We start from the raw sequence: 23464 nt of genomic DNA, 5'->3' as shown, positions 1-23464 counted from the left end.
TTTGAATTCATAGATCTTCCTTTCTCGTTCAGATCCAAAGTTCCCTTTTAGAATTAACACCTTCATGTCCTGAAGCCTGTGCTCCTGATTGCAGAAGTGTTGTCCCACTGGTGTATCACATGCTTTGGTTTTGATCTTATGTCTGTGATGGTTCATCCTTGTGCGCAGTTTTTGCCCTGTTTCTCCAATGTACATTCCTCCTGTAGGGCACTTAGTACATATGATCAAGTACACAACATTGGAGGAAGCACATGAATAGCAGTCCCGAATGGTGTAGACTTTTTGTGTATTCGGTATTGCAATTTGATCTTTGCACAGGATGTATTTGCAAGTCTCACATCTTTTGCTGTTGCAGGGAAATGTCCCTGCTTTAGTTGTTTGGGGAAGAGCACTTCTAACAATCATTTTCCTCAGACTGGGAGGTTGTCTATAGGACAGAAGGGGTAGTTCAGGGAATATCTCCTTTAGTCTGGTATCTGTATGGAGCATGGGCTGCAGGTCCCTGGCTATTTTTCTTATAATGTTCAGCTGTGGGTTGTAGGTGACTACAATTGGTACCCTGTTGATTTCTATTTTTTGTTTGTAATCCAAGAGTGTGTCTCTGGGTATTTGAGTTGCTCTATGGATCTGATCATCAATAACCTGTGGATGGTAGCCCTGATTAACAAAAGTTTTCCGTAAGGAATGGAGATGTTTATTTCTTTCATCAGGATTTGAGCAAATCCGGTTGTATCTAAGAGCCTGGCTAAAAACAATTGATTTTTTAATGTGATGTGGATGGAAACTATCCCACCTAAGATATGCTGGACGGCCTGTTGGTTTTTGGTATAGGGATGTCTGTATGATTCCATTCTTGATGTAGATAGTGGTATCCAGGAAATTGATGTGTGAAGAGGAGTGGTTGAGGGTAAGGTTAATCGTGGGATGAAATTGGTTGAATCTTTGGTGGAATGTCAATAGCTCCTTTTCTGATGCTGTCCATATTATAAGTATGTCACTATAGCACTATGGGAAGCAAAATGGCACCTCAGTATGCAAACTTGTTTATGGCCCAGTTAGAAGAAAATTTCCTGGCTTCCTGCAACACCAGACCGTTGACCTATTTACGGTATATAGATGACATACTTACAGCATCAGAAAAGGAGCTATTGACATTCCACCAAAGATTCAACCAATTTCATCCCACGATTAACCTTACCCTCAACCACTCCTCTTCACACATCAATTTCCTGGATACCACTATCTACATCAAGAATGGAATCATACAGACATCCCTATACCAAAAACCAACAGGCCGTCCAGCATATCTTAGGTGGGATAGTTTCCATCCACATCACATTAAAAAATCAATTGTTTTTAGCCAGGCTCTTAGATACAACCGGATTTGCTCAAATCCTGATGAAAGAAATAAACATCTCCATTCCTTACGGAAAACTTTTGTTAATCAGGGCTACCATCCACAGGTTATTGATGATCAGATCCATAGAGCAACTCAAATACCCAGAGACACACTCTTGGATTACAAACAAAAAATAGAAATCAACAGGGTACCAATTGTAGTCACCTACAACCCACAGCTGAACATTATAAGAAAAATAGCCAGGGACCTGCAGCCCATGCTCCATACAGATACCAGACTAAAGGAGATATTCCCTGAACTACCCCTTCTGTCCTATAGACAACCTCCCAGTCTGAGGAAAATGATTGTTAGAAGTGCTCTTCCCCAAACAACTAAAGCAGGGACATTTCCCTGCAACAGCAAAAGATGTGAGACTTGCAAATACATCCTGTGCAAAGATCAAATTGCAATACCGAATACACAAAAAGTCTACACCATTCGGGACTGCTATTCATGTGCTTCCTCCAATGTTGTGTACTTGATCATATGTACTAAGTGCCCTACAGGAGGAATGTACATTGGAGAAACAGGGCAAAAACTGCGCACAAGGATGAACCATCACAGACATAAGATCAAAACCAAAGCATGTGATACACCAGTGGGACAACACTTCTGCAATCAGGAGCACAGGCTTCAGGACATGAAGGTGTTAATTCTAAAAGGGAACTTTGGATCTGAACGAGAAAGGAAGATCTATGAATTCAAATGTATGGAGTTATTTAACACATTAAGACAGGGCCTTAATTTGGGGTCAGGTTTCATGTCACACTATCTGATCTGACTGAATCCAGACCCCTGGACTATTTACAACCCACCCTAATAAACCTTAATTACTTTCACTATCTTCACAAGTTATCTCTATCTATCTGTAACTTCCTAATTTATTGCTTGTGAACACTTCTCTCTGATCTATCAGTATAAATGTTGTGCCATTTCAGTTCTCATTTGTATTTTGCCTGATGAAGGGGCCTTAGAGCTCTGAAAGCTTGCAATGTATTTTTATTGTTAGCCAATATAGGTATCATTTCTACAATACTCTTGTATTTGTATTTTGTTGTTTTTTTTTATTATTATTTTTGACACTGGCTAACACGGTACTACAGTTTTTGTTTTGTGATTACCATGCATACAATCATTATACTCATCACAAGCCACTTAACCCACCTGTATGTTTTTCAAGCACCATATCTGTGGTCCAAATACTGTGATATTGTCTTGCCTACCAGGAGTGGAGAAACCTGAGAGGCCACAGCTAAAAAAAAAAAGTGTTAGCATGGGCCCCCTCAGGCAGTCCCAGATGACTACCTCTCACGGACTTGGAGGGAGGAAGCCAGAATATACATAATTTAGTAACACCATATGCAGATGGCGCCCACGTCAGAGAAAAAGTTTTGTTTTAATCAATGCAAAACAATACTAGTGCTTCTTACTTTTTCATTCTTTATATAAAAAATGCTTTCAAACACCAAAGACCTTGGACAACTATAGAAGTGTGCATTAACAATTGTTAAGCATTTACACCAATATTTTTAGTGCATGTGTGGATCAAGGTTCTCAAAGTCAAAAACAGACGAGAGTTTACAGTTGGACTTGCAGTCTCTGAACAAATGCCAGAGGGGATTTCGAGATGCCATAAGCTATTTATTAGGCTGGTGGAAAGGACTCTATGAACTTGAAAGAGCAGGGTTTATTCTGAATACCAAACAGGATAACCAAACTTTGGAATTATACCACACTACAGTGTAATTTCTTTACGACAGTTACATGCAACACAAATCACTGCAGCAATTGCTCCCTTACGTTCCGTGTTATTGTGAACAAACGCTTCCAGCTCTTTGATTTTACTCCATGACATCTTTAACAACACCATATCTGTATATACTCCAACTGTATCACTCAATAAAATTCGTAAACCCACGTCTGCGTAACAACACCACGGGTTCTCCTTCAGCCTTTGTGCTTGCTGACGGACACACCCCCATCTTTTGCAGATCGACTAGATATCCTTCCTCCGCCTACCGGTCCTTCTTTCCCTCCCCACCCCCCTAGGAAGTAAAGTAGTTCTACCTTCCTCTTTTTCTCTCTCTCTCTCTCTTTTTTTTTTTTTTTTTTTTTTTTTTTTTAAACAAGATTCCTTATCCTACCGTTATTACCCCGCATCTTCCGCGTCTCCCCCCCCAATTTAAACATTCTTACTACAGAATAAGAACGAGAAACACCTTATTGGTAGAAGCAGAAATCATGAATTCCTTCTGCTTCCCGAAGCAAGGAGGACAAACCCTATAAATACATGGGGGGCTCTGTTTTGTAAAATATATTATTTTTTATTTGATATTTTTAATGGATCTCATGATCTCCAAATGCAACCGTGAAACCTTCAGCTTTGCAGGGGAGGTGAGCCATGTACATTTGTGTAAATGTTTGTTGTTACAAAGGACTAACCTTAGTTGTCTTCCATACATTGTTGTCTCACGTTTAAGTATTGTTCTTTAATAACACTGAATATACTAAATTATAATTATGATTGATACTATAACTAAACATTACATCAATATATGTGTGATTGTTTTGAACAGCAGTTTGCAACAATTATGACATTTTGGGTATGGCATTGGTTGGATTTTCCCCTATGAATTCACATATGTCCTTTATAGTACAGTACAGTTTATAATACAGTTTTAGATGTAACTGTGTTACTTACTAATCAGATGTAGGTTGCCAGCTCTTTGTTGTAATTGCATATTTAAGCGAACAGTTAACAGTGAATATGCAGCAATAAGTCATTTTCTTCCTGTCTATCAGCTACTGAGTGATAAAAAGAGCTGTTTGTAATCCACTCCCCGAAATCCATGCCAGGTCTAGATTACCCCTAACTAAGGGGCAGATTCATGAAATCACAAGTTCGAATCCCGAATGGGATAAATTAGGATTGGATACGAAAATTTCTGAACATCGCAAATATCACTAAAATGCTTACAAAAAAACGTATTAGTCACAATAATATCGTATTGGCGATCTGAAAGTCACAAAATTTTCGTACCAAACAATTGTAAATAGCTGGAAAACCTTTCCGATTTTTTCGCACAAACGACTGAAAATACGCTTGGAGCGTTGGTGTCTTAGTAAATCTGCCCCTAAGACAGAAGGTCATGTAAGACCTTCTACAATGTAAAGTATTTCATTCATTGTACTGCTGCAGTAAGATTGCACTTAAGCATGATATATTCATCATTGTGTTTTGTACAGGTATTATGCAGTGATGAGCAGCAGGGAACAACAATTTGCCTGTCTCTGTGGCATATGTATTTTATTGCTCAAGAAAAACAGTCGGTTATTTGTGAATATGGGTCATAGGTAACAGCAAAGTCTCTTTCTGCATTTTGCAGCCTTCTGCCTAGATAAAAACAAGACATTTAACAAAAAAGTGGAATGCTTTTAATCTGTTTGAGGTAGATGGCCAATTAGGCCCATGTCACAGGAAAAAAACTATCTCTGTGCCAATGGAGAAATATTGCCTACCAAACAATAAACAGCACACCTATTGCAAGTGAATCAATGTATTGAAAACCACATTACCAGTACTGCTGAGGAGTAACACTGTGTTACAAAAAAGAGCCTGCTTCAGATTATATAGTTTTTAGTTTAGTAATTATTATCTTAGGTGTTAGCTGAAACTGACAGGTGTAAGAAGGTATGATCCAGTCACAATGGTACCATGATTCTCAGTTTCAGGTAACACCTAACTGAATAAATTCAATGGAACCATTGTGATGTCTGTGTCTGAACTACCATCAAGGATTTAATTCCCTACCAGTCATTTGAACTGAAGAAGCCACTCGGATGAGTGGTGAAACGTTTTCAAGAAAAACTCAGAAAAGTCTAGTTGTTTTTAGACTTAATTCTACTACATACTGTATTTAGTTCTGTGGTTTACCCTAGCAGGCCATTTATTGGTGAGGTTGCCAGACAAGCAGATCTTTTGCTGATATGCCAATGTCAGGCCATTTGATTGGATCAGAACATTAGGGATGCAAGCCATTGAAGCAAGGACTGCATCAACAAGCAAATGCGGTCCTTTCCCCAACAGGATTTTTAATTTTGAAGTATAGGTTGGGCAGGCCGATTGGAGGGATCCATACACAGGCAGATGCTGCTGCATCAGCCTGTAGGGGCCAAATCAGCAGATTAAATCTGCCAATGCATGACCACCTTAACACTGCAGTCTGTTGTTCCAGCTCCCCACATCAATTCCTTTTCTAAAGATACAAATAATTTAGCATTCCTTCAGGTCAAAAGTTGTCAGTTTATTCATTGGCCTGGTTATGTTAATAAAAAGAACTACAAAACAATGATACAATGCTTATGAAGTCTGCTTATAAATTTGCTTATGGTGAAAACAATGGTTGTAACGTTTCGGCTAATCCACTAGCTTTTGTCAAAGTACAAAAAACTACATACACTTGTCTTGAAAACATGTAGTGGCGGGAATGGTGTAAAATGTAAAAATGTCATTGAAGTGAGATAGTGTAAACAAAAACATCACACTCCATTGTTTGATGTGTAAAAACTATCATAGTGCATTCTTAGAGGTGCTAAGGGCCATGGCAAACAGGGAGATTAGTCGCTGTGCAACAAATCTCCCTTGTTGCGGGGGACTAATTTTCCCGATATACCATCCCACCGACTAGAATGTAAATCGCCGGTGGGATGGCATATGTGGCGCAACGGTTTGCCGAAGTTGCCTTGCGAAGGAAAGTGGCGCGTATGCCATGCCACCAGCAATTTACATTGTAGCCTGTGGGATGGCATATCGGGGAGATTAGTCGCCAGCGACATGGGAGATTTGTTGCGCGGCAACTAATCTTCCCGTCTGCCACGGCCCTAAAAGGTAATCAGGCATATCAATATTGGCCTAATTCCGAGAATAATACTAATAACTGTAACAATAAATAAGTATCACTTAATGATGCAGTATCTGTTACATTATAGCTACAAGGGAACACCTGCTACGTGGGGAGCACAGATAAGAAAGAGGGAGGAAAGGATAGACCAAGGAAGTTTAGACAAAAGGTCAGAGCCCCTTCATAGTCAGTAGAGTTTCTATGGTCATTAGCTGCAAACTAAAATCTTTATAGTTTTTAATTCGTAGTATTAAAGAATGGCAAATAGCCTAATTCTGCAGGAACACACTACTGCACAGGAGTTCCTGACACCCACCACATTTACTTAAGAGTATTCCATATTTCCAGATGATGGACATGGTTAGAAATAACACCAACAGGGACCAATTTATTGTCCAACTGGATGACCTGGTTTCCCAAGTCACCATGGCAGCACTTCACCAACATTGGGTAATCCCCACCCCTCTAGGTCACTGGACAGGAAAGTGTTAACACAGCATATAAGCATCCCCCCCTCCCACAGCACCTAGTCTTTTTCCTGTCCAGGTCACTGGTGAGGCGCTCCTTACCAGAGAGCGTGTTGAAGTCTCCCGGGAGAAAGGGCAGCTGCTTTGAAGGAAGACCGACCGCGGCAATGGACCGTTGTTTTGCGCAGTCTGTAGAGATTCTGGGTTGCGCCAGTATGATTCGGTACCGGAGGAAGCCGCAACTGTGCTGGTTGCCATGGTGTCAGCGGGTAAACTTATGCCGCGTGGTTGCGCCGCCGGAACGCGGAAGTACAAGCTCGCGTGCGTTCCACAACACGGAAATGAGGCGGATGTTGGCGCGCTGAATGCGGTGCGCGCCTCTGGCGTCATACTAGGCGCCTATTTTTGCATTTTGGCGTGAAGCGTCTGGTGAGCGTCTGACTGAATGGTGAGCGTCTGACTGAATCTCAACGACTTGCAAGCTTATGTAAGTCTACTTTACTGTACCCACGTTTGTTACATTTGGGAAGCATGATGTTTATGGATTTCCTTCTTTTTGCAGCTACTATGATGGAACAGCCTATCTCTGGGAAGGGGTCGCAAGCCTAAGGGTCCCCGGTAAGAAATGCTCCGGGGTTTTGGCTGGGAAAGTACCTAAGCAGGAGATTAATGCTAATATTTTTATTTCAGCCTCCCTGCCAACCGTGAAACTCACAAAGAATCTGCTCAAGCTAGAAGGTCTGCAGATACACAGCAACCATTGGGGGAAGCTCAGGAAGCTGGAATACCACAAATTGATGCACTTGTTTCCCTTATAAAGCAAGCAGTGGTGCAAGGGATTCAAGAAGCTTCTTCTTCCCTGACTGCAAAAAGATCAAAGAGAGGGAGAGATTCTATTTATGACTCTTTGTCGGAAGTATTGGAGGAAGAGTTGTATGACCTGAGAGAGGGTCAGTCTTTCATATCGGAGGAAGGTGAAGTTTTGTCAGAAGAAGAGACCACATTGGATTCTGCAGCTATAGACAGCCTAGTTAAAGCTTTGAGGAAGGCTTTAACCTTAACGGAGGAGTTCATGAGTCCATCAAGGAGTTAATCACCGCAGAGTGGAAGGTGACAGAGAAAAAGGTGTTGGTACAGGGGAAGTTTGAGAAGAGATATCCGGTGGATGAGGCATTTTCCAAAATGTGCAACAGCCCTCCCAAGGTGGATGCTGCGGTAGTTCGTTTAGCAAAAAAGACTACTCTTCCCATGGATGATGCTGCAGCATTTAAAGATCCAATGGAGAAACGTTTGGAATTTAATCTAAAGAATTCATTTGTGGCAGCGGGGGCAGCCTGCAGACCGGCAGTGGCTTTAACTTCAACCTCCAGGACTATGAAGGTCTGGCTAGATAATCTGGAGACTGCAATTACCTCCAATCTGAAAGAGATGCTCTCTGAGATGAAGTTGGCAACGGAGTTTATCGCAGACGCTTCATTGGATTTAGTTAAATTGTCGGCGAGATCCATGGCCTTTTCGGTGGCCTCAAGACGAGCACTGTGGCTGAAGCCTTGGATGGCTTCTCCAGGTCTGAGAAGTCGTATGCCAAACAGTCATACTGGAGGTCCAGGCGGGGTGAAGGAAGACAGACAGCCAGAAAGAGCTCGACCTTCACTCCAACCTCAGGAAAGTCGCAATGAAGTTCAGCCGGTCCAGACTTTGAGGATAGACGCAAGGTTGCAGCTTTTTCATGGAGTCTGGGCCTCAGCAGTAAGAGATTCCTGGGTCTTAAAGGTTGTCCGAGTAGGGTATCAGCTAGAATTCCAAGAAAGACCCAGATGGAACGTTTTTCGGAAATCTATACCTCCAAAAATCCCGCAAGCAGAAGTAATTTTTTCAAGAATATGTAGATGCGCTCAGAGAATCAGGGGCAGTGGAGGAAGTTCCTCACTCGTCCAGGAGATGTGGGTTTTACTCAAAGCTTTTTCTGGTACGGAAGTCCTCAGGAGCCTTGAGACCGGTTCTGGATCTCAGACCGTTGAACCAGTTCATCTATTGCAGATGGTTCAAGATGGAGTCCTTGGCTTACATAATCCTCGCAGTTCCTCCAAAAGCGTGGTTATTAAACCTCGACTTAAAAGATTCCTATTTCCATGTCCCCGTGCACGAAGCAGACAGGAAGTTTCTACGGTTTGCGGTGGGGCAGCATCATGTACAGTTCATGTGTCTACCCTTTGGTCTGTCCACTTCGCCCAGAACCTTCTCCAAGGTACTAGTGACAATTGTTTCAATCTTAAGAGAGGAGGGGATCGCAGTTTACCACTACTTGGACGATACACGATATACTTGGTGGCGAGGACAGAAGCAGAGGCAATCAGGAACAGAAACAGAGCCATATGCAGACTGCAGCAGTTTGGCTGGGTCATAAATTGGCATAAAAGTTGTCTTTCTCCAACACAGAACTTGGTGTTCCTGGGAGCACATCTCAATATGTTAGACAACTTAGTCTGCCTTCCACTGGACAAAATCCAGAAGATAATGGAACAAGTACAGTGCCTGGGGCATTGGTCCAGGGTGTCTGTGAAAATGTGTATGTCGGTGCTCGGCCTGATGTCCTCTGTCATACAGATGGTGAAATGGGCAAGATGGCATATGAGGCCTCTTCAAAATTTCCTGGTTCGGTCAGGAGCTCTCAGTCCCCTGAGATTGAGTCAGTATCTCCATTTGCCGGAAGAAGTTAAACACAGTCTGAATTGGTGGCTTGTCCCAGAGAATCTGTCACAGGGACTTCCTCTTGCAGAACCAGAGTGGTTAGTCATCACCACGGATGCCTCGGAATCAGGTTGGGGGATAGTCCTAGGCAACCATACCGCTCAAGGTCAGTGGGACCGTTGCGGTGTTTCCTCCAATGTCCTGGAGTTAAATACAATAAATCAAGCGTTATTAGCTTTTTCCCAGAAAATATCCCAAAAGTGGGTAAACGTCAGGTCAGACAATGCTACAGCTGTAGCCTATATCCAGAGGCAAGGAGGGACCAGAAGTCCAAGTCTGATGAGGGAGATGTCTCCAATAAGGATTTGGGCAGAGCAGAATTTGTCAGGTTTGACCGCCTCGCACGTACCAGGAGTACAGAATCTTCAGGCCGACTTCCTCAGTCGCAATACATTAGATCCAAACGAATGGAGTCTAAATCCGGCAGTATTCCAGTTAATTGTTCAAAAATTTGAGGTCCTGAAATAGATCTCATGGCATCAGCTCAGAACCACAAGTGTCAGAAATTCTTTTCAAGCAACCCTTGCCCGTTCTTAATGTGAGTAGATGCTTTGCTTCAAGATTGGAGCAGGATGTTCGCCTATGTACAGTGGCTTGCAAAAGTATTCGGCCCCCTTGAACTTTTCCACATTTTGTCACATTACAGCCACAAACATGAATCACATGAATCAGTTTTATTGGAATTCCACGTGAAAGACCAATACAAAGTGGTGTACACGTGAGAAGTGGAATGAAAATCATACATGATTCCAAATATTTTTTACAAATAACTGCAAAGTGGGGTGTGCGTAATTATTCAGCCCCCTGAGTCAATACTTTGTAGAACCACCTTTTGCTGCAATTACAGCTGCCAGTCTTTTAGGGTATGTCTCTACCAGCTTTGCACATCTAGAGACTGAAATCCTTGGCCATTCTTCTTTGCAAAACAGCTCCAGCTCAGTCAGATTAGATGGACAGCGTTTGTGAACAGCAGTTTTCAGATCTTGCCACAGATTCTGGATTGGATTTCGATCTGGACTTTGACTAGGCCATTCTAACACATGGATATGTTTTTTTTTTTAAACCATTCCATTGTTGCCCTGGCTTTATGTTTAGGGTTGTTGTCCTGCTGGAAGGTGAACCTCCGCCCCAGTCTCAAGTCTTTTGCAGACTCCAAGAGGTTTTCTTCCAAGATTGGCCCTGTATTTGGCTCCATCCATCTTCCCATCAACTCTGACCAGCTTCCCTGTCCCTGCTGAAGAGAAGCCCCCCCAGAGCATGATGCTGCCACCACCATATTTGACAGTGGGGATGGTGTGTTCAGAGTGATGTGCAGTGTTAGTTTTCCGCCACACGTAGCGTTTTGCATTTTGGCCAAAAAGTTCCATTTTGGTCTCATCTGACCAGAGCACCTTCTCCCACATGTTTGCTGTGTCCCCCACATGGCTTGTGGCAAACTGCAAACGGGACTTTTTATGGTTTTCTGTTAACAATGGCTTTCTTCTTGCCACTCTTCCATAAAGGCCAACTTTGTGCAGTGCACGACTAATAGTTGTCCTATGGACAGATTCCCCCACCTGAGCTGTAGATCTCTGCAGCTCATCCAGAGTCACCATGGGCCTCTTGGCTGCATTTCTGATCAGCGCTCTCCTTGTTCAGCCTGTGCGTTTAGGTGGACGGCCTTGTCTTGGTAGGTTTACAGTTGTGCCATACTCCTTCCATTTCTGAATGATCGCTTGAACAGTGCTCCGTGGGATGTTCAAGGCTTTGGAAATCTTTTTGTAGCCTAAGCCTGCTTTAAATTTCTCAATAAATTTATCCCTGACCTGTCTGGTGTGTTCTTTGGACTTCATGGTGTTGTTGCTCCCAATATTCTCTTAGACAACCTCTGAGGCCGTCACAGAGCAGCTGTATTTGTACTGACATTAGATTACACACAGGTGCACTCTATTTAGTCATTAGCACTCATCAGGCAATGTCTATGGGCAACTGACTGCACTCAGACCAAAGGGGGCTGAATAATTATGCACACCCCACTTTGCAGTTATTTATTTGTAAAAAATGTTTGGAATCATGTATGATTTTCGTTCCACTTCTCACGTGTACACCACTTTGTATTGGTCTTTCACGTGGAATTCCAATAAAATTGATTCATGTTTGTGGCTGTAATGTGACAAAATGTGGAAAAGTTCAAGGGGGCTGAATACTTTTGCAAGCCACTGTATTTCCTCCATTTCGCATGATATGGAGAGTATTGAGGAAAATAGACCGGGAGAAGGCTCTAGTTGTAGCCGTGGTTCCCCATTGGCCGAGACATCCATGGTATCCGTTGCCTCAGCAATTGGCAGTAGGGACACCATTGAAGCTTCCTCCGTGGCAGAATCTGCTGTCGCAGGGCCCAGTTTATTGCGAGGAGGTATGTCATCTATCCTTGATGGCTTGGAAGTTGAAAGGCAGGGGTTGTTAAGAAGAGGTTGCCAGGAAGAATTATTGGCCTTACTGCTAAAATCAAGACCTCTACCTCTGCCCAATACTATATAGTGTGGAATTGTTTTGCGCATTTCACCCTGGAGAGAGGTTTAGACCCACGACATCCTGATTCAAGCTTAGTGCTTCAAGTTCCTGTTCTCTGGATACAAGAAAGGCTTCAGCAATAGCACATTGCGGGGCTAGGTGTCAGTCTTATTAGCATTGATAAACAAGGGACCATCCATATTTTAAACCCAGAGTTCCTCCCTGGGATTTTCCCTTAGTCTTAAAGACTTTGATGTCAACTCCATTTGAACCACTGGAGAAAGCCTCGGACTGGCATGCAAAATTAAAGGTTGTTTTTGGTGGCCATAACATCTGCCTGTCGAGTTGGGGAGTTATGCTCCCTCTCAGCTAAAGAACCTCATACTGTGGTGTTTGAAGACAAAGTGGTCATAAGGCCAGTCTTCAGACTTCTACCAAAGGTGATTTCCCAGTTTCATTCTGAGCTAGAGGTGGTTTTACCCTCATTTTGTTCAAATCCCAAATCTGAACAAGAGAGGCTTTGGCATACTTTGGACTTAGTTCGAGCGATATCACTTTACTTAGAACGGACAAGTTCATGGCAGAAAACAAATAAGTTGTTTGTGAATCCAAGGGGTCCAAGAATGGGCTCGGCCCCATCTAAGGTGACGGTCAGTCGGTGGATTGTCTCCTATATTGTGTTGGCGTATCAGTTGCCTGGCAGGGAGGTCCCAAGGGATCTTAGAGCACCTTCTACCAGGGCAATGGCTACATCCTGGGCAGCAGAAGCCAGGGCTCTGCCAGAAGCGATCTGCAAGGCAGCGAGATGGTCTTCTGCGTCTACCTTTATTTGACACTACAAGCTGGACGTGTTGCAGTCCCAGGAGGCGAGATTTGGGAGGAAAATTCTCCAGACAGTCGTTCACTGAACGTTCTGGCATAAATTGATTAAGCAGCCTCTGTTGTCCCTCCCTTCTTTTTTAGCTGCGGGAATTCCCAATGTTGGTGAAGTGTTGCCATGGTGACTTGCGAAATAGAGAAATTTTATTTCACCAACTTCCCTCCTTTCAGTTGCTTGGGGGGGGATGCTTATATGTTGTGTTAACACTTTCCTGTCCAGTGACCTAGAGGGGCGGGGATTACCCAATGTTGGTGAATGCTGCAGTGAAGAGTGACTTGGAAATAGAAATTAGGGAAAGGAAATAAAATTTCTCTATTTATTCAAAGGGGCTATCCTTCACATGAACTGGCAAGGTCAAGAGATAGGGTATTAAGATTGTCACAAAATACCCTGCTGGAGGAAGCTATCCAACCTTCCCAAGTGTATGAGACTGACTTTCTTAACCACCTATACTCCTGACTCTTTTTGTATAGGCAACACTGTGAGGGACCTTTGGTCAGTTATACAAAAGGACAAGACCTTACCCCCATTTTTATGGAAACTAAACTGGTTTTGAAGAAAGGCTGTAACCTGAGGACACCTACTTGTTAAAATGAATCTGCAACATTGTTATCAAGCAGACACACAACAACATACATGGTTGGGTACTCCAAAAATGGGTTGCTACAGATGCATGGACTGCACAACCTGCAGACAGATGATTGTGGGCCCCTCACTAAGGAAAAACCATCTTAATTTAACACTGAGTCACATGCCCTTCAAAGTATACCATCTATTTTATCAAATGCCCATGTGGGTATATAAACATTGAAATGACCACTACCAACTTACTAACAGGCTGGTGGCTGGTTGAATCAACTTGCTTTCATTTCAACAAAAAAGGGATAAGTATTCTTTATTAACTTTATCAAAACCATTGTGTTTTTTTTTAACTGTTGGGTTTTATTTATTTATTTTTTTATCAAAAGTAAAAGTAATTGTTGTTTTTGGTGCTAATTTACAAAGTTTGTGGGATCCATAGGCATACAACAGGTTACATTCCTTTGTAATTACCCTCAGTTTGAGGTGGGTGTGGTTTGATTAGTTGACCTTTACAGACTGTTTAAATAGAACCACTGGCACTACAGTGGAGCTTGCTCTGGTGGTAGGTGCTCTGTAAGTGTTTGCTCTTGAAGTGGGGCTCTTAAGTGGAGTTATAAACTCAGGAGTTAAACACTAAGGGAGTTAAAAACAAGGTAAAACAAGGTATTTACTACAGGTCCTTTCACCTATTTTTGTTTAACTGTTCTTGTAACTGGGAGAATGAGTGGTAGCAACATTGAAGGTCTGACACAGTGCACAGCCTGCCACATGTATGCAGTTGTGGAACAACAGTTCCAAAGTGCATACCTCTGTTGTGGATGTGAGCGAATTGCCACTTTAGAGCAGGGGTCTCAAACTCGCGGCCCGGGGGCCATTTGCGGCCCTCGGTACAATATTTTGTGGCCCGCACCAACGCCTTCTCAAAAGCAATGAATGGATCGCGATTTTCATTGCGATTCAAGGGATAATGCAAGGCACGGCGGGCGGGAGCTGCTGATTGCAGAAATGACGTTATGCCATCATAACAGTTATTATGGGAAGACGTTCTGTGTGCACAATTAGCTGCTAAGGAGCTAATTGTGCACACAGAACGTCTTCCCATAATAACTGTTATGATGGCATAACGTCATTTCCGCAATCAGCAGCTCCCGCCCGCCGTGCCTTGCATTATCCCTTGAAAGCCAATTTTTTGTGAAATCCCTTATGCCTCATCCTGACTTTGCCTCCTGCAGCCCCCAGGTAAATTGAGTTTGAGCCCCCTGCTTTAGAGGCTCGCGTTAGAGCACTAGAGGAACACGTTGCAACACTGCGTTCAATCAACAATCTTGAAAGGAGTCTCTTGCTAACTGAACAAGAACTAGCGGGGTCAGATAGTATTGGGGGAAGGGAGCAGCAAAAGGATCATAGGGCAGTAAGCTGGGTGACAGTTAGAAAATCTAGTGTGGAGAAAAGGAAAAGGGAGGCTGCTCCAGGGTTTGCGCATCCCAACAGATTTGCCAGATTGTGTGAAGAAGATGGGAGTGTGAACTCTGGACTGGCGGTTCTAGATGAGGCTGATCTCTCTAACAGCCGGGAGACCAGTTTCTCTAGTAGTGGTGGGGAGGAGAGCAGAGCTAGGCCTAAACAGATGGTGGTTATAGGGGATTCGATCATTAGGAAAGTGGACAGGGTAATCTGTCAAGTGGATCGCTTCAACCGGACAGTTTGCTGTCTTCCTGGTGCCAGGGTTCGGCATGTGGTTGATCGGGTCGACACATTATTGGGAGGGTCTGGGCATGACCCGGCTGTCTTGGTACATATCGGTACTAACGACAAAATGAACGGTAGGTAGGGGACCTTAAAGAGTGAGTTCAGGGATCTAGGCTCTAAGATTAAGCAAAGGTCCTCCAAGGTCATTTTTTCAGAAATTTTGCCGGTGCCACGTGCAAGTTTAGGGAGACAGCGGGAGCTTAGGGAGCTAAATGCGTGGCTAAAGTCTTGGTGTAGGAAGGAAGGGTTTGGGTTCCTAGAGCACTGGGCTGACTTTCCTTGGGGTACAAGCTATACAGCCGTGACGGATTGCACCTCAATGGAAGGGGGTCTGCTGTGCTAGGGGAGAGAATGGTTAAGAGGTTGGAGGAGTGTTTAAACTAGACAAGGGGGGGGTGGGTGAGCTAGAGTTCTATGGGAAAATTAGTGTAGACGGGGCAGGGGGACTAGCAAAGGGTTGTGGGGGAGGAGTGAGGGGGGCATATAGTTTATCAGATAAGGAGCTTCCGTTACAAGGAAAACAGTCTCATATTTGCCTTAGCTCTAACTCTCCGTTAGCTAATGTAAACATCAGAGGGAGAAGTAGTAATCTCCGCTGCATGCTGGCTAATGCGCGTAGCTTGTCGGGTAAATTAGGGGAGCTGCAAGCTATTGCATGTATTGAAAATTATGATTTAATAGGTATCACTGAGACCTGGTGGGATGATAAATGCGACTGGGCTGTGAATTTAAATGGTTATACACTTTTTAGGAGGGACAGAGAGATTAAAAAGGGTGGATGGGGTTTGTCTTTACGTAAAGTCAGATTTAAAGCCATGTAATAAAGACATTACCAATGAAAACGTCAAATCTCTTTGGGTAGAAATTTCAGTAGGGCTGAAGGTCACAAAGAAAATGGTCATTGGTGTATTCTATAAACCACCCTGTATAGATGAGGGGGATGAGGCCCAGCTATTGTTGCAAATGGAGGAGGCTTCAAAACTGGGTCAAGTTGTTATTATGGGTGACTTTAATTATCCGGACATTGACTGGTGTAATGGGGTGGCTAAGTCAGAAAAAGCTAGTAGGTTTGTAAATATGCTAAATGACAACTTTTTATTTCAGGTGGTTCAAGAACCTACTAGGAATGACTCTATTTTGGACCTGGTGATTTCTAATAATAATGAACTCATCGCTAACATTTGTGTGGGTGAGCATTTGGGGAACAGTGATCACAACATGGTCTCCTTTGAGATAATGCTGCAGAGACAGCTCTATAAGGGAGTAACTAAAACGCTCAATTTTGAACATGCAGACTTTGCCAGTATAAGGGCATCTCTGCAATGTGTCAACTGGGAAAGGCTTTTCATGGGGTTAGACACAGAAGGAAAATGGAACATCTTTAAAACATTGCTTTGCAGGTATACACAACAGTATATCCCCCTTGTAAGCAAGGAGAGGCATCGCAAAGAAAAACCTCTATGGCTGAATAAAGGTGTTAGTGTTGAGGTTGGTAAGAAAAGACGTGCTTTTAGGGCATTCAAGTTAGCTGGGACAGCAGAAACTTTCATCAGGTACAAGGAAGCAAATAAAGCATGCAAAAAAGCTATCAAGCAAGCTAAAATAGAAATGGAAAGAGATATTGCAGCTAGGAGTAAAAAGAATCCAAAATTATTTTTTAATTATGTGAATAGTAAAAAAATGAAGCAAGAAGGGGTGGGAACCTTATTATCACGGGGGGGGGGGGGGGGTAATTTGGTTGATGAGAACGGGGAAAAAGCAGAAATTTTGAACTCTTATTTTTCATCTGTCTATACATCTGAGGAGCCAGATAATGAAGGCTTCCCTTTTAATATGCCCAGTTCTAGTAATTTAGCTACTGACGCATGGGTCACTAGGGAGGAAATTCAAAAGAGACTTGAACATGTAAAGGTAAACAAAGGTCCAGGGCCGGATGGGATTCATCCCAGGGTATTAAATGAGCTGAGTGCTGTGATTGCCAAACCTCTTCACTTAATTTTTCAGGATTCATTGAGGTCTGGCATGGTGCCGAGAGACTGGTGGATTGCTAATGTGGTGCCGTTATTTAAAAAGGGATCCCGTTCTCAGCCTGAAAACTATAGGCCTGTTAGTCTGACATCAGTAGTAGGAAAACTTTTGGAAGGGGTAATAAGGGATAGGGTACTTGAATACATTGCAGTTCACAATACTATTAGTTTGTGCCAGCATGGTTTTATGCGTAACAGATCTTGCCAGACTAATTTAGTCGCCTTTTATGAGGAGGTGAGTAGGAACCTCGATGCTGGAATGGCAGTCATCTACTTGGACTTTGCTAAAGCATTTGATACAGTACCTCACAGAAGGTTAATGATCAAATTAAGGAATATTGGCCTAGAACATAATATTTGTAATTGGATAGAGAACTGGCTGAAGGATAGAGTACAAAGAGTGGTTGTAAATGGAACATTTTCTAATTGGACCAAAGTGGTTAGTGGAGTACCGCAGGGGTCAGTCCTTGGTCCTTTGCTTTTTAACTTGTTTATTAATGACCTGGAGGAGGGCATAGAGAGTACTGTTTCTATTTTTGCTGACGACACTAAATTGTGCAAAACTATAAGTTCCATGCAGGATGCTGCCGCTTTGCAGAGCGATTTGACAAAATTAGAAAACTGGGCAGCAGACTGGAAAATGAGGTTCAATTTTGATAAGTGCAAAGTTATGCATTTTCGTAGAAATAATATAAATGCGAACTATCTACTGAATGGTAGTGTGTTGGGGGTATCCTTAATGGAGAAGGATCTAGGGGTTTTTGTTGATAACAAGTTGTCTAATTCCAGACAGTGTCATTCTGTGGCTACTAAAGCAAATAAAGTGCTGTCTTATATAAAAAAGGGCATTGACTCAAGGGATGAGAACATAATTTCGCCCCTTTATAGGTCCCTGGTAAGGCCTCACCTTGAGTATGCAGTGCAGTTTTGGGCTCCAGTCCTTAAGAGGGATATTAATGAGCTGGAGAGAGTGCAGAGACGTGCAACTAAACTGGTTAAGGGGATGGAAGATTTAAACTATGAGGTGAGACTGTCGAGGTTGAGGTTGTTTTCTCTGGAAAAGAGGCGCTTGCGAGGGGACATAATTACTCTGTACAAGTACATTAGAGGGGATTATAGGCAGATGGGGATGTTCTTTTTCCCATAAAAACAATCAACGCACCAGAGGTCACCCCTTTAGATTAGAGGAACGGAGCTTCCATTTGAAGCAGCGTAGGTGGTTTTTCACGGTGAGGGCAGTGAGGTTGTGGAATGCCCTTCCTAGAGATGTGGTAATGGCAGATTCTGTTAATGCCTTTAAGAGGGGCCTAGATGAGTTCTTGAACAATCAAAATATCCAAGGCTATTGTGATACTAATATCTACAGTTAGTACTAGTGGTTGTATTTATAGTTTATGTATGTGAGTGTATAGATTGGTAGGTGTGGGTTAGGTGTGCTGGGTTTACTTGGATGGGTTGAACTTGATGGACACTGGTCTTTTTTCAACCCTATGTAACTATGTAACTTCCATGACAAGATGGCAAACCATCGCTGTACAATTTGCACAGCACTCTCATCTGGCAAAGCAGATATCCCTGTTGCATTACATTTTTTACAAAACGAACATACTTTATCCAGTCTAAGGTGCATGATCATTGACCATATCCCAAATCCCCCATGAAGGGGTAATCGTGAGAGGCTCCTCTTACAACGTGAACTTAAGTGGATCCATATACTTAATAACATCAGTCCCTATGGTTTAAATTAACTAATCTCCTATACATCTTTTTTTCTAAGCTCTGTGTGATGATGTCCATGTCCTACCATCATTCTCCATCCCAATATGTAATTTTTGACAAGGTATTAGGAGTCTTTATTACTGCAGAATCCTCTTTTTTGTATTATATATACTTAGCTCTTCTATTTATTGGACATGAAATTGAACTTGAGGACATAACTAAAGAAGGAGCTACCTTTAATTTTTTAATTGGATCAATATATGTACACAACTGTATGCCCTTTATCGGTATATAAAATTTTGCTTTTCCTCACACTTTTCGGTTCTACACTATTCTTTATTGTAATGGTTGGCATATTGCTTGGTACCTTTAGCTATTTCTTTACTGTAGGTATAATTGTTTTTTTGGTTTAGTTGGTTATCCTTAACAGTACGCTAAATATCTATGTTACTATGTTACTGAAGTATTAGCATATTTAATTGGACGAGATTGTGTTGATGTCTCTGTGTACTACTGAGGCCTCAGACATGGGTAATAACTTGGGGCTGCTAGTTTATATCCCTGCTTGATACATACCACAGGTGACAGACCGGTCCTAGAATCCAGCACTTATTCCTGATTATGAAAGTTTTTATAATGCATGCCATAATAAAACAATTGGTAGGTTTTGGCACTACCCCCTGACTAATGGGGACCATTACTAACACAGTATGGGCGCTACCTCTGTATGCAAATACTGGTACAGTAGCTGAGAGTCAATTGCTGGAGCAATACTGGGCACGACTAGCGGTATACTGGAGTGTCTTTTACTGCTGAGTAGATGCTTCTACAATGACAGCATAATTAGGCTATCTGGCATTCTATAATGCTACCAATTAAAAACTATAAAGATTTTTGTTTGCAGCTAAGGACATTGCAACTCTACTGTAGTGATGTACGGTCCGGCCCACGTCCTACTCAACATCAAAAGCGGGTTATGGGTTATGCCTCCCTCCCCACCTGTGACCTAGCTGACACCCCACTTCCAGGTTTAACTGCGTCTATTCATAGGCGCATGCCTGCCCTGTTCCACCTCCTCAGTGAAGGTAAGGGTGCGGGTCGACTATTTGTCACCACAACTCTACAGACTACAAAGGGGTTCCTCCATCTTTCTTATCCCTGCTCCCTACTTAGCAGGTGCTCCTTTGTATCTTTGTAGCTATAATGTAACAGTTACTGCTGCATCATTAAGTGATACTTATTTGCTACTATTCTGTTACAGTTGTGAGTAGTATTCTCTGAATTAGATCAATATTGAGATGTGTGATCACCTTTTAGCACCTCTAAAAATGCACTATGATTGGTTTTACACATCAAACAATGGAGTGTGATGGTTTTATTTACATTGTCTCACTTCAGTGACGTTTGTTGACATAATTTCACATCTTTCCTGGCACTACACATTTTTAGGCTGATGTCTCACTGAGAGATTAGTTGCTGTAATTTTTAAAAAAAAGAACAATATGAATCTCCAGTATCTAAACCGAGAATACTACTTTGCATTGCATATCGCTCTGAATTGCTACTAGACCCTTTTTCGAGCGATGATACATTCAAAACTATTGGAACCGCTAAAAGGAAAACTCATTGGGTGGGAAGGTGCTGCTATTGTTTTAAAATTTTCATTGGAAACGCTGGGAATTATGAAGTGCTGACTTGTGCTGAAGTGCTAATTTGCTCCCTTGTTGAAATCTCTAGAAACTTGCTTGTTAGGAAAAGACTGGAACTCACTCGCAGCAACTAATCTAAGAAAAGGGTATGTATTGTTGTTTGCACTTTGACAAAGGCTAGTGGATTAGCCAAAACATTAGTCTCCACCAAATAAACAAACCATTGTTTTCACCATAAACCCAAGAGTATGGATCCATTGTTGTGAAGTTGTGGATTCATTCTGAACTGCACCCAAGCCAGCTGGATTTCTGTGACGTGAGTGACTGCTTTGTATACTGTACACTCTCTCTCTCATATATATATATATATATATATAATACAAAAAGGTACCCCGCACTCACAGGACTTATAAGAAAATAAACAATTTTTATTGGTCAAAAAACTAACGTTTCGGCTGGCACAGCAGCCGAAACGTTAGTTTTTTGACCAATAAAAATTGTTTATTTTCTTATAAGTCCTGTGAGTGCGGGGTACCTTTTTGTATTATCTCTATTATAATTCTGCACCCAGGCATCCTTACTTCTGATACGTGAGTGCCTGATCCTCCTGGACTTTATATATATATATATATATATATATATATATATATATATATATATATATATATATGAGAGAGACAGAGAGAGCACAGCCCTTTTTTACATTTGAGTGTGGCTCAAACGCTGGAAAAATAAAAAGGTTGGTGATCCCTGGGTTAGAGGAACAGAGCTTTCATTTGAAGCAGCGTGAATGGTTTTTCATGGTGAAGGCAGTGAGGTTGTGAAATGCCCTTCCTAGTGATGTTGTAATGGTAGATTCTGTTAATGCCTTTAAGAGGGGCCTGGATGAGTTCTTGAACAAGCATTTGTTGTTGTGATACTGTTGTTGTGAGGCTGTTGTGATACTAAAATCTTCAGTTAGAATTGATGTTGGTGTATATAGTTTATGTGAGTGTATAGATAGGTCAGTGTAGGTTTGTGTGTGCTGCATTTACTTGGAAGGGTTGAACTTGATGGACTCTGGTCTTTTTTTCAACCCTATGTAACTATATGTTACAGCCATTTAGTGGGTTTTATCAGTTTTGCACATACTGCACCTTACTTGATTCCTGCTTACACTTTTACTCATTTAGAGTTCACATTATTTGCATTATTTATAGGAGGACCTTTGGACTGGACTACTAATATCTACTAAAACTCAGTATGCTTAATAGTAGTGGATATGCAGTTTCAAGTGACATTCTTGCAGATTTAAAAGACATGTGAAGAGGCTAGCTGCTGGTTTCAATATTTCATTTTTGACTATCAAAGGAATTATCTTCCTATTTTCCCACACAGATACTTTCAACAATAGTTAGATGATACATCGCTAGCACACAATGTACTTCTGTTTATAGGTTCAACATATGTTTTGTTTTTCAGGTAGCTGTATCTGGTTGGGTGGCAGGTGTATCCAAGGGGTACCATGAAGTTTTCAGGGCCCCTGGAGAGCCAGAGACTGTACTTTCTTTTAGAAAGGGCAGTCTCTAGGGAAGCCCAGATATGGAAGGTGTATGCGCAAAAAACCCAGATCAACCAGGTAAGTATATTAAGCAATGTATATTATTATTGTCACCTCTTTTATGTACATGTGAATAATAATAATACTTTTGTAATTAAATAAAAAGCAGATGTACTCTATTACTATTAATACACTATTATTATAGGCCAATGTGGTAATCATGTGTGGTATGGTCTATGCCTAGCAGTGCACTGGCCAATCCTGTATGGCAGTGCTTCGGTGGGGCCCCTAAGTGTTTGCCGCCCTAGGCACGGACCTTTCTGGCATCACCACAAATGTGGGCCTGCCTGTAAGCCCCTGTATTGTTCACACCTATATTCCCATCCGTTGTTCACACCAGCAAGTCTTTAGGTTGTTCACACCACAAATCTGGGCTGCCTGTGTGTGCCATACTCTCCCTGCTATACAATGCCTCTGTGTGCCATACCCTGTCCTAAATTGTATAATTATATGTTGGGGTTCCTGTTTTATCTACAGGGGGGAATGAGGCATATGGCTTAATTATGACTTAATGAATTTATTATTATTTTTTTTACATAAATATGGGCTGGCACACAAATAATACAACAGCAAAGTATTCCCCCTTGAGAAAAGCTTCTGTGCCGAAACATTGGGGTAATTCTCATTTGTATTCCCTAACCTGTGATCCTTTTTCTCCTTGTGCAGAATTTTGGTAGTATGTATTGTATGATGATGTTAAAAGATTTTTACATGTATTGATTACATTTGGCTTTGTAACTATTTTGAAAGTTGCTATATAAAAAGAAAATATTTATTAACAATACCACTTTGCTCTTGTATTTTTTGTGTGCAAGCCCATATTTATGTAAAAGGCATTGATTTAGTTACCCTGTATGGGGGTACTTTTTGTGCACCAAAAAAATATTAATTTGATAATAGAGTGCCCTCCATTAATCAATATTTGTTAATAAACTTTTTTTTTTACATAAGAGTGATGGGTGATATCCCTGCAGTGAGCACCAACTACTTGTTGGATATGGTCTTAAAAATGTTAGTGTTAATATGGATGTGGTTTAAAAATGGAGTGGCAAAAACTGTCTTCCATTATCGGATGAATATTGTATGAGTGACAGTACATGGTACAGAGGAACTGTGGTGCTTCTTTATTCATCATCTGCCAATTTAGCACATGCTGTCAGATATGGTGCATTTGCAGATTTAGATTGCACATCCCTGCCCTGTAAGCTCTATGGCTCAGGGACCGCCATCTACTTGACTCTTTGATT

General features: G+C 41.9%; 1 protein-coding gene across 1 annotated transcript in view; it reads left to right on the top strand.

The window, feature by feature from the left end:
* Positions 1-3644: 3644 nt before the first annotated feature.
* Positions 3645-23464, top strand: part of ccni (cyclin I) — a 77006-nt gene continuing 57186 nt past the window's right edge. The window contains exons 1-2 of the mRNA NM_001005690.1: positions 3645-3793; positions 22079-22235. Coding sequence (NP_001005690.1) covers positions 22122-22235 — 114 coding nt within the window. The 5' untranslated portion in view covers positions 3645-3793; positions 22079-22121. The remainder of the gene's footprint in view (positions 3794-22078; positions 22236-23464) is intronic.

The sequence above is a fragment of the Xenopus tropicalis genome, chromosome 1, assembly GCF_000004195.4.
Source record: "Xenopus tropicalis strain Nigerian chromosome 1, UCB_Xtro_10.0, whole genome shotgun sequence".
NCBI classification, from domain to species: domain Eukaryota; kingdom Metazoa; phylum Chordata; class Amphibia; order Anura; family Pipidae; genus Xenopus; species Xenopus tropicalis.
The sequence above is the reverse complement of the archived record's forward strand: the minus strand, read 5'-3'. Positions and strand labels throughout refer to the sequence as shown.